The sequence below is a fragment of the Cryptotermes secundus genome, unplaced genomic scaffold (genome assembly GCF_002891405.2).
Source record: "Cryptotermes secundus unplaced genomic scaffold, Csec_1.0 scaffold407, whole genome shotgun sequence".
Taxonomy (NCBI): domain Eukaryota; kingdom Metazoa; phylum Arthropoda; class Insecta; order Blattodea; family Kalotermitidae; genus Cryptotermes; species Cryptotermes secundus.
In genome coordinates, this window is record NW_019741981.1 from 192,588 (window position 1) to 207,144 (window position 14,557).

Sequence of the window (14,557 nt, forward strand, 5' to 3'; positions counted from 1 at the left end):
GCCTGACGTCAATAACACACCTGAGGATGTCACAGTGATGCCGAAACATGTAGTGAAGTGACATGTGAGACTGAGTGCACTACAAGATGGACAATACATACATATCATGGACGAAAATCAGTGCAACAGGACCCTAAAATATAACATTAATTTCCATTAGTTTACATCTTTCTCTTACCTTCTTGAAACTTTCCACTATTCTAACATCTAATGTGAAAACTGACTGGTAAAATATTGTACTGGGAACAGAACTGTTCTCATTCAACCTAAAGTTAGCTCACCTCCCTAGATCGGTCAAGCAGATTCTCCGCACTATATGTAAACCTGCGTGCTGCCTGAGATTGCAGAATATCACGACTGGTTCGAATCCGCTCATATATGGCACTGGTGGACGGTGTGCGCTGGAGCCAAGCTCGGTACTCATCAGCAGTGAACACACTGGGTGATGATGGGATGCGGCCTATGGAACAATACAAATAAATATCGTATAGCAGTTGACATCTTTACAGAAATTCACATTATAGACTTCCCTAACCCCTTAGATTGGAATATTGAATCAGACTAGTGAGATGAGATGATGACTCTTCTGCTCAATATTAAGGCAGACTTGTAACGATTTTCTAAATAACCTAACTCTTAAATTTTGACTTGTCATTACCACACACAAGAAATTCTATTTTATGTTCTTTCAAGAAACTTTTTTTAAGGACATGCAACTTCCACTTTGACACATCAGTGAAAATATAATACTTGTGTGAACAAACTCCATAGAAACTGTTTTATTGCATATTTTATGTGGCAAACCAACCACTTAATGCTAAAGCCTTAGTAAATAAGAACTAAACATTTGGGCCAATGGTACATTAATAAAAATATTATGTTTCTGGACTGAGTGCCCTTGGATTTTCTGGTGGTTATGTAAACTGGATACGCAGTTACCTAACCAACAGACAATCACGGGCCCGTATTGGTGAAACTATTTCATCGACCTTTGAAGTATTGTCCAGTGTTCCACAAGGATCTGTTCTTGGGCCTCTGCTTTTTAATGTCTACATAAACGACTTGTGTCATTCAATTAAGCACTCCAGGTACCTACTCTTTGCAGATGACGTTAAAATTTAACGTGCTATTAGCTCTCCTGAAGATTGTAATCTTCTGCAATCTGACATTCACTGTATATGTAGCTGGTGTGCAGCGAACTATATGAAACTCAACGTTAACAAAACCAAAGTTATAACGTTCTCCAGGAAAACTAACTATTTGATATACGAGTACAAACTTTTTCACTTCACTATAACTCAAACAAATTCAGTAAAAGACCTGGGCGTATATCTTGATTCTCAACTTCATTTTCATGATCATGTAAATTTTATATTTTCACATTGTACTAAGATGCTAGGTATAATTCGCAGTATCACCTTTAACTATTCAATCCATGGATGCATGTTCATATTATACTTTACTTTGGTTAGATCCAAGGTTGAATACGCTTCAGTAGTTTGGAATTTCATTATGTCAACTGACGCAAAGAAACTAGAATGCATTCAGCAGAACTTTACGGCTCTCTGTTTTAAACGTTTTTTTCATCAATTAGATTACTGTTATGATTTTGCTTTAGAACAATTGAAATTACACACCTTGCAAAAGAGGAGATATAACTTCGATTCATTCTTCCTTTTTCAAGTTTATCGTGGTTCTATACTTTGCCCTTCTGCTTTGGAAATTGTTGGCCTTCGGGTCCCTGTTCGATATATCCAAGACTTTCCTATGTTCAATGTCTGTTCTATTAGTAAAAATTGCCCTTCTGCTAGATGTGCTTCTGCTGCTAATGTTGTTTGTTTGACGTTTTTGGACCAAAAACTTTGTTGATGAAACATATCTTATACTGAATTAATTAAACTATCATTATTATTATTATTATTATTGTATGCTGCTCTGTTTTAAACTCAAATTCTCACATTGTGGCTCTGTCTGTGTATGTTTGCTTCTGTATCTTTATTCATGCTAACTGTGTAATTAATATAGACTATTATTTTTTTATTTTTTTTTTTTTATTATTTTTGTGTATTTCTCTATTCTTGCTTGCTTGTAATTGGCCTTTGTGCTGTTAAGTTTGCACGTAAATAAACACAAATTGAATTGAATTATCCATCATCCTGTTTTTACTTAAAACACAGCATTTAGGAGACTGGATTCTGTCTCCGTCTTCAGGTAAAACCTACTCCAGAGACATAGACCAGCTCTATCGACTGGGCCCTACTCAATAGGTTTTACCTGAAAACGGAGACAAAATCCAGTCTCTGTAACACTGCATTTTAAATATAAAGCAGGAAGATGGATAGTGTCCAGAAACAAAATATTTGTACTAAAGCCTTAGGTTATGGGGATACAGTTGGTAGTAATATTCATAAGAAAAACCTCTGATGATTCAGTCAGTAAATCTGTCAGAGTACATTCATATCCGTCCATCTGTCTGTCAATCTGTCCACATTTCCGCCCACTTATATAGGGCCTCTTTTCAACACTGTGCAGGCTGTGCAGTGTTGAATGATAACATGACTGTTATTGATGAGCTGCAAAGGACACAGAAGAAAGCAGCTGTAGCCTAATTAAAGGCACTGTTCCAAAAGTTACCTGGAGAAATGGAGAAAAATTATGAAGAAGCTCACATTCAGCCTGTAGCCCAGGGTCAGATATCATATTTCCTTCGGAACTGAAATACAGTTGAATCATACTGGGGTATGTAGTCAGTCTTTGGCTAGGTATAGGTGAACCATTAACCTCTTTCTCTTCTGGTCACGGGAAGTTCAGGAGCAGAGACTGCACCGTCGCTATCCTCTTGGTCCAACAATCCAGGTGCACCACTTCCTCTGCTTTCCCGTTCAAACCTGACCATGTGGTGTCTTGGTGTCTGCCCTGGCTGTGCATGATGACTTCGGCCTCGATGATCTCTCGGCAAAGAGTTGGAACGAAGACCAGCTGTCATGGCAGCTGATGTGCCTGCACCTGCCACCCCTATATGTGGCCGTGACAGTGTGGATGTCCGTGGGGGTTGCATTGTGAGACCTTGCCTGTAATATCAGAAAAGTGGAAATAAAATTCTAACACTGAGCACTTGCTGGTAGTAGGGGATGTGTATATCACACTGCTATGAGTAGAGATTCCTTTCACCTTGTATATGCTGGTGTGTAAACAAGCAAACAACTTGATGAGCGCCGGCAAACATGTCAAAGGCCACACATTTGCAATGCATTGTATGCTATGAGTTCTATGCTAAGCCAAACATGACAACACCAGCAAACATGTTTTTAGAAAATATGAGCTGAATCTGAGCATTCTGTAGGTGTAGAAGCTTTAAGGAGATAACATAAAGAAATTCAAACAGTTGCAGTTACAGCACACAACTTTCAGTTTCTGCTCTCAGAGTTAAATTGATTAAATTCCAACATGGTAATGAGTCATAAATGAAACAGCAACTGGCATTTGAAGTTTAGAAATATTCTGATTAGTCAGGTCTATAGAACATCTTGAAACTTGTGACAGATGAATATGGAACAAAAGTGAAATTATGACTGGCTGAGAAATACCTACATCACAGCAGAAGTGATGTAAGAGATTCTGAAACAACAGAGCGTACTTGTAAATTGCGTAACTGTTTGTAAATATGACAAGCCAGTGTTTACTAAATCATATTGTCACGCATTTGACTGTGACTGTAGGTGGAGTCTTTATTTGAGATTGGATATATTGACCACTTTAACATATGACTCATGACTAAATTTAATTACAGTGCCATTGCTATTCTCCACATTTTACAAATCACTACAGCACATGCTAAACCTTTTCATTCTGCCTGTCTTCACCAATCGTTTTCTGGTAACGGCTTCTAACAATGGAACTTCTTTAGCTTCCATGTTCAATTTGCTGCCCACTGGCTCTCAACTGCACCAGGTAAGTCTTCTCTTCACCATCTCACTTAGAAGTGACTAATTTCTAAACTTGTCTAGGTTATTGCATCTTGGCACAGACCACATGGAAAACACGGTTTCCAAAAGTTCCTCTTGGTTGCACATGTACTCACTGCAGTGGGAACCTGTTTGTTTTGTGGTCACTACCTGGTAACAGGTCTACAAATTACCCAACTATTAATTCAAACCCCATGTATATTCAGTATAATACTCATATGACAACATTATTACTGCAGTCTTCTTATCATTCCACTTGATAACAGACACAGGTACAGTGTGTTCAGCAATAACTTCACCTATATTTACTTCTTTCACGTTTTTTTCTTTGGTAGAAACATTCCTCTTGTTTTGTTTCAGAGTCCCTGCATAATCAGTCTTTAGTGACTTAGAAATATGCCTAGATCTTAGAAATTGCAGAAGTTCTATAGCCAAAGTGTGATCCCTCATGAAGTAAGGGTTCTGCCAATTTCACCACTAAGGTAGTTGGGTAGAATCTAAAGGGTTTTGACGATAGTGTATAACATTCATGATTTCTGGGTTTCTTATTTCTTTCCAAAATCCAGTATTCTAAAAAGTGTGACCTTTCGGAATTTGGATCTGTTTCCATCCACAGGTGAGGGGGTGGGAGACATCTAATCTATGGCGTCTTCTAGAAAGTGCTAACCTCAACCACTGACAGATAGCAGTACTCAGCCAAGGAACTCCTGACCCTTTACTGTAGGTTCATTATCACATTCTCAAGAGCTTGCCGCTGGCCCCTTTCCCAAGCTGAACGAGCCCTGTCCATACCCAGCAATCTATTTCCTTTAGATCCATTTCTATATCGTTTCAGCATTTACACTTAAGTCAATAAGAAATTTTTTGACCAACATTTTTTACGGATTTCTGAATTCTCATGTGTGTTACATGATCAGTCTCTCTTATTACTTTTTATTTGATCATCCTAATAATGTTTGGTAAACAATATGAATTATGAAACTCCCTTCATAAAATTTTCTCCATCCCCTTGTCACTTCCTCTCCCTTAAGGAAACAGACACTATTGCAGAAAGAAAGAATCAATTGCCTGGAGAAGAAATTGGGATTATTTAATTTCACTTTATATTGTAACACTATAAATTACATAACAATGAAATTTCACTTCAGTAAAGTTTCCACACCTGTAGTAGTAATACGAGGAACGTGGCGAGGACGTGCAGGTTGCTTCTGTATCAGATGCGTAGTCAAGTGAGGGGCGGTGCCTTCTTGTAAGTGTTCCAGTGGAAAATGGCTGCTGCCTCTGTTGGGATGTGATATCTGATGTTCTATACCTCGATGCATATGAGGAACCACCAGCAGATTTGAGACTGGATCTCAGCATAGTGTGTGACGTTTGCCGAGTGCCAAGACTGTTATCAAAGAAACTGTATTTCTTAGACAGTAGGCTTATATGAAATTAGGAGAAATATAAATTCATTAAATGCTTTCTGTTAGTCTATTTAATTGCAGTCACCTTATCTACTTTCAAAACACAAAAATCAAGATATTTAAAAAGAAAAAAATTTTCATTTGTTCCCCTTGACTGTGAAACACTGCGATTTGTTGCTTTGAAGGAAGATTACAAAATATATGTGATTGAAGTGCCCGGCAAAATATCTGCATCTAAAATGAATGAAGATGATGGGAAATTTAGGATATTAGATAACGAAGAATTTTGCAATTTATGCAGGATAATTGGACAGGGCATTGAATTCCAGGAGGCTTCACTGGGCTGGTCATGTTGTAAGGATGGCGACAAAATGAAAACATATACTGCATTCTGTTGGGAAATCCCTTGGAAGATGACCATAAGTACAGCAAAAGGAAGGAAGAATAATCTTAAGACATATTTTAGGACTGTATATTGAGGGTTCATGTCCCACTTCATTCTTTTTTCTTTATCCAAGGTGTATAGAGTCTTAAGTAAGTTTAACTAAATATGCATAGCAGTGTATGATGAATATTTGAAAACCAAGGAAATGTACATGCGGGATACCTAACCAAAGCACAGTCAATGCAGGAGGAGTAGTAGTAGTAGTGGTGGTGGTGGTGGTGGTGGTGCAGCCAGATTTCAGTGGCTTCCTTCATAAAGCAGTCCATGCAGCCTGCCATTCTTGCCACAACCATTTTGTCCATGATATGTCAATTTAAATTTAGGCTACATGGGTCACTTAACGAAGATCAATCAGATACAGCTGCAACCTGATAACTTAAACAGAGATATGGGATTCTCTCTAAGCCTTTCATGTGACTGACTACAAACATAATAAAAAAAACAGTTGAGAAGTTCATAGAAGAACACTATACAGAAGGAACAGTGAGTAGCAGCAGAATTCCAACAAGTACAGGACATCATTGAATATCCGACTCTCTCCACCATTGTGTAAGATTTGAGGCTTTCACGGCGGTGACTATGAAGAAAGCAGTCTTCTGGGATTTGGCACCGTGTATATGTGGTGTTAACCGACGTTTCAGAGGTGTTGTCGCTTGCAGAATTCTTATACTTTTTCTTCTACCCTGAAGATGGGGGCGATACGTTCCTCCGAAACGTCGGTTAACACCACATATACACGGTGCCAAATCCCAGAAGACTGCTTTCTTCTCTCCACCATTGTCCATGTGGCCCAGGCTGAGATAGATGACAGATTTCTGCACAGATGTAGTGATCCAGTACAACACTCATCATATCAACCTCCAAAGATGGAGCTAGATATAGTGTCTGAAATGTCAGATACCGACTACAAATTGACATGGTTGATTACCTGAGAAGATTGTATCACAGTTTAAATTAAAATTTTAGGAGTTCATCCTGCAATGCATCTAATACTGTTTAAAAGGATAGTATCTTGTGAAACCTACTTCTTTGTGTATGGAAACAGGCCGCACTATAGCTCAAGCGGTTAGTCACTGGCTTCCCACCGTGGCAGCTCAGGTTCCATCCCAGTTCTAGTCAAGTGGGATATGTGGTGGACAAAGTGGCACTGGGGCAGGTTTTCTCCGAGTACTTTGGTTCCCCCTGCCAATCTTCATTCCACCAGATCCTTCATCATCATAATCACCCAGGCAGGCTATAATAAGCCAATCAGTGGCCGCTGTGCCAAGGGGACCCAGTTGGACTTCACTCCCCACTAAGCGAATTATTATTTTTTTTTGTATGGAAACCTGCACTCCTACCTGTCACAGTGCTCAGTTGGGAGAAGTAAATTTTTTGTATGATATATTCCCTTCAGTTACTTTTTACCTCATCAAGATCAACTTCTTCCCAGGATGATTAAAACATCAATTTTTATAGCAACTGATGTTTGTCAGGAAATAGTTTAACTATATATAAGCTTTCAGATATAAAACTAGTTTCCTAAACTCCTGTTAATTAGTTAAAGACGCATAAAAACAAGGAATTGCTTTCTCACCACTGAGGTGCTAATTTTTTTTTAAATTATAAAACATACTTACCCAGTTCCTGTGGCATAATCATATTCTACCCGAGGCAGGTGTTGATCACTACCAGAACGAGGCATAACTCGTCCAGAAACTCTCCTTGTGCCTGTATGAACATAATAGTGTGACTGTGGATGCTGCTGAAGCCGCAGAGAGCTTGGGCTAGGCTGTGGACCAGCTGACATACGTCTTGTTGATGTGATGGAAGTTGTTCCGGGTGGAGGGGGAGGACCTGAATAGAATGCATGCACCTGCAACAGTTGCAAACACAAATATACACATGAATATACCATCTTCCCATGAACGCAAAGTAGCTTCAGAGCTCTGAAGGCCTATAAAAATCTGACCATTTCTTTTTTTTCATGGATATATAATTAAGTGTCTGTAACAGTCTCAAAATCCTCTATCATCTTCTAAGTTTTTCCTTATATTTTTAAATATAGTTTTATAAATGTTATATTTTAGCGTCCTGTTGCACTGATTTAAGTCCATGATTTATTTAAACCGTCTTGCAGTGCATACACTCATCTATCTCCTTCTCTCACTCGCACTACATGTTTCGGCATAAAGATGCCATCTTCAGGTGCTTACTCAATCCACGCCAAACTAGTTCATTGCATGCCTTGTCCTCACATTAAAATGACTAAAATATATATCTATCATATACATTGACAAATGTCAAACGTTAAAAATATTAAAATTGTTCCGGATTCCTCGCCTCTACGTCGCGTCTCACTACGCCAGTCATGCCCATTCTCCTCTGTTGGAGCACTCCTTCACTATCGTGTGTGTGTTGTGCTTTTGTTGTGTCTTGCTCCTGTGACTGTGTGTGTTATACTGCGTTGTGTTATGACAGTATAACACACGCAGTCACAGGAGCAAGACATAACAAAAGCACAACACACACACGATAGTGAAGGAGTGCTCCAACAGAGGAGGATGGGCGTGACTGGCGTAGTGAGATGCGACGTAGAGATGAGGGATCCGGAACAATTTTAATATTTTTAACGTTTGACATTTGTCAATGTATATGATAGATATATATTTTAGTCATTTTAATGTGAGGACAAGGCATGCAATGACCTAGTTTGGCGTGGATTGAGTAAGCACCTGAAGATGGTATCTTTATGCCGAAACATGTAGTGCAAGTGAGAGAAGGAGATAGATGAGTGTATGCACTGCAAGACGGTTTAAATAAATCATAGTTTTATAATTTCATGCTATGTTCAGCCACCCATATTGTTCTCAAGTATCTTTTGTATTTCAATGTTTTCATCTAATTTAATGTTATTATCTATACTCGATTACATATTCCTATAATAAAAAAAATTAAATTAATCTTCAAATGTTACATAAACATTTCAAGCTTTCCAGGTGTGATGTGGCAGATGTAACACTGATACTTAGTTTCTTCTTTCACATTCAGGTGAGATGTGTCATCCATGATACTTTCATTAATCTTATTTTTTTGGTTTGTTCAAAATGCACAATAAATCTTTGAAGGGTGTGGTGCAAGGGCCAGCAGTTAGGCCCATCCCTTATGCACTGTAGTTTGTTCAAATCTATCGAGAAGAGTAATTAGAACACATTTTCTTTGAAAAAGTCGCCATTAAAATGTTGCTAAGTGTGGCAAGAGTAATGACAGGGAATTGATGCAATACATTGGTCCAAGAACTGACTGCAGTTGTTTTCAGTTTAAAGATTTATCACTGGAATTATGAACACTGCTAAACTCAGAATTTTTCTGATTTTGCAAGTCTGTGAGTATGATCCACAGTTAAATATTTCAGAAAGATATAGTGCCTCTGGAGCATCATATGGAATTAACAAGAATTTTTGCCACATCCCAGTGGATAGCCACGATGAAATATTATTCTGGTGATTAAAACTTAGTGTAGTATATTACAGTGATATGTAACTGATCGCATGGTGTTACAGTCTTAAATTTATGAAGCTAATTGTGCTTATCCTGTATTATGTAAGTCTTTCAAAAGTGCTGATACTTTTCACAGTTCAGTAATGATTAGAACTCTGCTTTTGCCAGCCATATCAAAAGAGAGATTCAGAGATAAATGACAACATCATATTACTAGTTTCAGTTATGTATGTTCATTGCTGAGTGTTAATCAATGTCACAAAAAGCACATCGCTACCAATTTTATCATCTGCAAAATATGATGTGAAATTTAATAAAGGAAATTAGAAGACAGACTAACAAACCAAGTTATGGAGAACTGTTTTTTAGCTTACTCAAGAGAATACATAATTGAAAATAGAGTTAGACTTGAAAGGATTCTGACAATGGTGTATACTGTACTTCTTTTGGCTTGTTTTGGACTTCATCCATCATCTGGTATGTAAAAGACAAAAGACCACGATGTTTCGGAGACTGGATCTGTCTCCGTCTTCAGGTTGGTAGGGAAGGATAAACCTACTCAGTTGGGCTTGTTAGACGGAGCCAGTCTCAATCACTGGAGGTCTTTTGTCTTTTACATACCAGACAATGGATGAAGTCCAAAACAAGCCAAAAGAAGTACTGAAAATACAGTGTTTCATTGTGAGCCATGTGTTTCTTTGGTAAATAAATTTATTTATAATGAGATTCTCTTCCCCTAAAATGTTTTTACAGTTCTTTACTCCAGCAAAAATATATTCATGTTACATTTACTTTACACTACACAGTTCAGTAGGATCAATATGTACAAGAATATCTAAGAAACACAATAAGCCCTGACGATCAGTTATACATGGAAAATAAAAGGCAAATATTTAGATGTATATGTGGAATAGTATGGTCACATGTATCAGTGACTAAAAATGGAGTTTGGATTGGTTAATTGATTTATTTGATATTACCAAGTTGTAAGTACAAGTAATTATAACACTGTTACTGATTTTCACACTAAAAATCACTCCACACTAACATAACAACAATTAGTTCTTACTCTCTCAAGATCACCGAACTATTACATATGAAATCATGTCTTCAATATCTGTTAACGTTTCAACTATTCAGCTGCCTTCTGAATTTTCTTCAACCGAATTCTCCTCGTCCGAACTTTCAACTGAATTTTCCTGGACTCACTTCAGTTCTGTTGTTTAATTCTCTCAACTGCCAATCCTCTCTTCATTCTGTGTAACATTTGAGGTTTTCATGGCATTCTTCTCTCTTCCTATGCTATGACTCACGGCTTCTCAGCTACAAATCCCTGCAAACGACCTTTGTTGTCCCCTACAAACCCTTGGCATGATCTATAGAAAACATGTCATGTGCTCGCTAAGCACTGGTGTGGTGATGGTATTATGCCTGCGCAAGCTGTATGGACACAAAGAAAACACTGCTGCTGTATTGTTGGCCACGTGTGTGTGTGTTGCAAGCATTCCCTAGCAATGGACGTACATGTCACAGTATAAATATTTTGGTAAAATTCAAGAGAATATATGTATTTTAAGTTACACAGAATATTTTTAAACCAGTTATGAAAAACAGCAATCAGACATGGACATGTAATACACAAAAAATAGAACTGGGAAGAATAGAATTTTTTAAGCTCCTTAGCTAGATTTATGTAGGAGACCTACCACACCCAAAATGGAACCAAGATATCTGAAAAATGTAAGACTGGAAACACAGCTGAAGAGGTTATTACATACAGAAAGAGGTGAAAAGATAATGTATATAGAACAGGTGAAAGAAAAAGGATTTAATCTGGTACAACTAAAAAGATGCCTGCTCTGTAAGAATAAGGAGAAAAAGCGGCGGTGGTGGTGGTGGTGGTGGTGGTGGTGGTGTTGGCGGCAGCGGCGGCGGTGGTCGTGGTGGTGGCGGTAGTGGGGGTGGTCGTAGCTGTGGTGGGGGTGGCGATGGCAGGGGTGGCGGATGTGTTGGTGGTGGTAAGAATTTATGTAGGTTTCTGAAAGGAAAGATTTGTTAGCAGACATAACAACAATCTCACCTTTTCTGCTAATGACTCTAGTGTTTTTGGATAACCTCTTTCATATGGCTGGAAGTGCTGAGGTGTAGATGAGGGTTTTGGCTGCTCTGTAATGACTGGGGGAGGTGGTGGCTGATATGACCATGTTGCTGCAGCACTTCTATCACTAGCATGTTCTGGTCTGGAGTTATAGTACAAGTCAGCCAAGCCTAGCCCATTAGCTGTTGTCTCTCCATTGCTGTCAAGGCCCAAGTCCTGATCTGAGCCCAGACCAGTTAAGCCTAATCCTAGACGTGACCTGAAAGAAATATTATAAGTAACTTTTCAAATTAGACAGGAAAGCCAGTAGTCTTGACCTGCATTAATCTAAGTCAGAAGACAAAGGATAACTGCTAACAGCTGCTAATCTCACTTCCTACTCTATTTTTCTATCAGATCAAGGAGTAGGCAGCAGTTCTATATGGAAGTCATGGAAGAAGTTGTATTTTTGACACAAAAAATAAACAGAATTTTGTGATGATTATGCTCTATAGAAAACATAGGATATAGTCATATTCAATGTAACCTTTAAAAATGTTATGAAGTCATGACAGGTATTTTTTGAAGCCAGTTATTTAGAAATTCTGTCGGTAACAAGACTATATAGCAACAGTGATGGGATGACTAATGAATACAGAGCAGATGGTGGGAAGAGAATTGACTGGGGAAACCAAAGTACTTAGAGAAAACCAGCTATAGTACCGCTTCATACATCATAAATCTCAAATGACCTGACCTGGGATTGTGAATTACCATGGTGAGAAGACAACAAAAATATTTGCTGTGACAAGTAAAAATCCGAGATTTTATGTAAATTTGCCATTACATAGTCAGAATTGAGTGTATATTCCTCACAAAGATCTTGCATGTATCCTGCTAATCATTATTGTAAATTACATCACTGATCAAATCATCACTTCTTCCACCAGTTCTTTAGAGTATCTCAGAAAAGTAAAATTCTGATATACTGAACAGGCTGTTGTAAAGGTGATGATCTAAACTTATGTCCAGGAGGCACTGGTTTGAATCTCTGTTAGATTAGTGGGTATCCTGATATACAGGTCAGAATTACTAGGTTTTTGGATTTTGTCCATTATCTTGCATACTAAAAACTAGAGAACACAAAGTTTCCGAAACTGAAAACGTTTCTGCCTCAGATGATGAGGTGGCACCTACTCTGTTGGGTATCTTAGAAAGAACTAACCTCAATCATTGGACAACCCACGTCAGTATAACTACTGCTATACAAACGCATGTGGGAGGCATGCAGTAGCATAGTTAGTTGAGGCACTATGCTACAAGCTGGAAGGTCATGGGATCAAATCCCAAAGAGGTCACTGGATTTTTCAATTGACCTAATCCTTCAAGCTGAACTATGGCCATGGGGTCGACTCAGCCTCTAACAGAAATAAGTATTAGGAATTTTCCTGGGGGGTAAAAGGGCAGCCGTCACCTAAGGCTGACAACCTTACCGCCATCTGTGAGCCAACTGTCTGGAAAATGTGAGAGGCTCAACCTCTCACACCAACAATTTGGGCCTTCACGGCCTGTAACAGGGACAGGTTCACTTTTTATGTTTACACAAATACCTGAAACTGTGCTTTGTCAAAGGTAGACAAAAGGAAAATACGAAGTTGTATTGAAAAGTTCCCGGACTGTTATTGTTGTAACTGCCTCAGTGAAAGAAAATTGGAAGTGAGGCCAAGGTCATACTTCCACAAACCTGTTGCATCAGTCTGCCATGTGATACCATGCTGTGAACACTCATTGTTTTTACACGAGTGCTTCTTCCACTTCCTGCTTCATTTGTCTGCAATGGATGGCAAAATCGAGCAACGTGTCTGCATCACATTATGTGTGAATCTCGGTAAATCTGTTACTGAAACCCTTGAAAAGCTTCGGAAGGCTTTTGGAGAAAATTCTTTAAGCCAGACAGTGGTTTTTGAATGGTATTCATATTTCAGAGTCAGTCAAGTGTCAGTTGAAAATGACAAACTTTCAGGGTGCCCAAGCACCAGCAAAACGACAGAAAATGCTGAAAAAGTTTGAGAACTCATTACTGAAAACCATCACCAAACAATCTGAGAGCTCACAGACACCATTGGGATCACTTATGGGGTCTACCAGATCTTAACATAAAATTTGAACATGCGCCACACTGCTCCTTCATCATGACAATGAGCCGCCCCACACATCCCAGAAAACTGAAAACCACAGAGTTTGTGACTAGTAACAACATGGTTATCATTCTCCATCCTCCCTACTCACCAGACTTAGCCCCCTATGATTTTGCTGTGTTTTCAAATTGAAAATGAAACTGAAGTGACAATGTTTCAAAACTGTACCTGACATCCAAAGGGAATCGCAAGCGGTACTCAACAGCATTAAGGAAAATGACTTCCATGGTGCTTTTGAAACGTGGAGAAAAACGATGGGATAGCTGTATACGTTTGCAAGAAGACTATTTTGAAGGAGAGTGCAGCCAAAACCGAGTAAGCTAAGCCAGAATTTCTTTTTTGACCTAGTCTGGGAACTTTCCAATAGAAGATTGTATGCTATAAAATTGTGACAAAGCATTCACAAACCTGAAACTAAGACAGAAACAGAGGTGAAACTGTTCTTCAACAAACCTATCCAACATATTAAGCCCATGAAAACCAATGCATAGAATTAAATGGAAAATTTATGAAATCATTTTTATCCTGTTGCTATCACTGCCTGTGAAGTAAAAACTGAACATTCATGACTAAAATCTTATAGAAACCTGTCACATCATACTGACCTTCTCTGTGAGCTGGTAACCTCATTGCTGGTAAGTGGGATCCAGATGGAAGAAATATCCAAACTGGTTTGGCTGATTGGATTGATTAAGCAGGCCATATGGGCTGATTCTATGTATTTTCTATACCTGCTGTTAACTTCAATTTCCACAATCCTAGTTTGAACCCAGCCTACCTGATGACTGTCTCTTTCTGAATCCTCACATACTTCCTATTCATCATCACCTTTTCATTTGACTCTGTGCTGTACATCTGCAGTTGAAACAACCCTGTTAAATAACCTAAGAATTGAGCAATTATATTCCTGCAAAATAAATTTCTCCCTAGGATTACCTTCTTCTTTCTTGGATTTACTTTCATCTACTTCAAACATTATACAA

At 38.5% G+C, this 14,557-nt stretch overlaps 1 protein-coding gene across 1 annotated transcript in view; it reads right to left on the minus strand.

The window, feature by feature from the left end:
- LOC111872928 (rho GTPase-activating protein 100F) overlaps positions 1-14,557 on the minus strand; it is a 150,393-nt gene that overhangs the window by 48,407 nt on the left and 87,429 nt on the right. Inside the window, exons 6-10 of the mRNA XM_033754888.1 lie at positions 11,380-11,656; positions 7,439-7,674; positions 5,128-5,355; positions 2,782-3,071; positions 282-460 (exon numbers count right to left, since the gene is read on the minus strand). Coding sequence (XP_033610779.1) covers positions 282-460; positions 2,782-3,071; positions 5,128-5,355; positions 7,439-7,674; positions 11,380-11,656 — 1,210 coding nt within the window. The remainder of the gene's footprint in view (positions 1-281; positions 461-2,781; positions 3,072-5,127; positions 5,356-7,438; positions 7,675-11,379; positions 11,657-14,557) is intronic.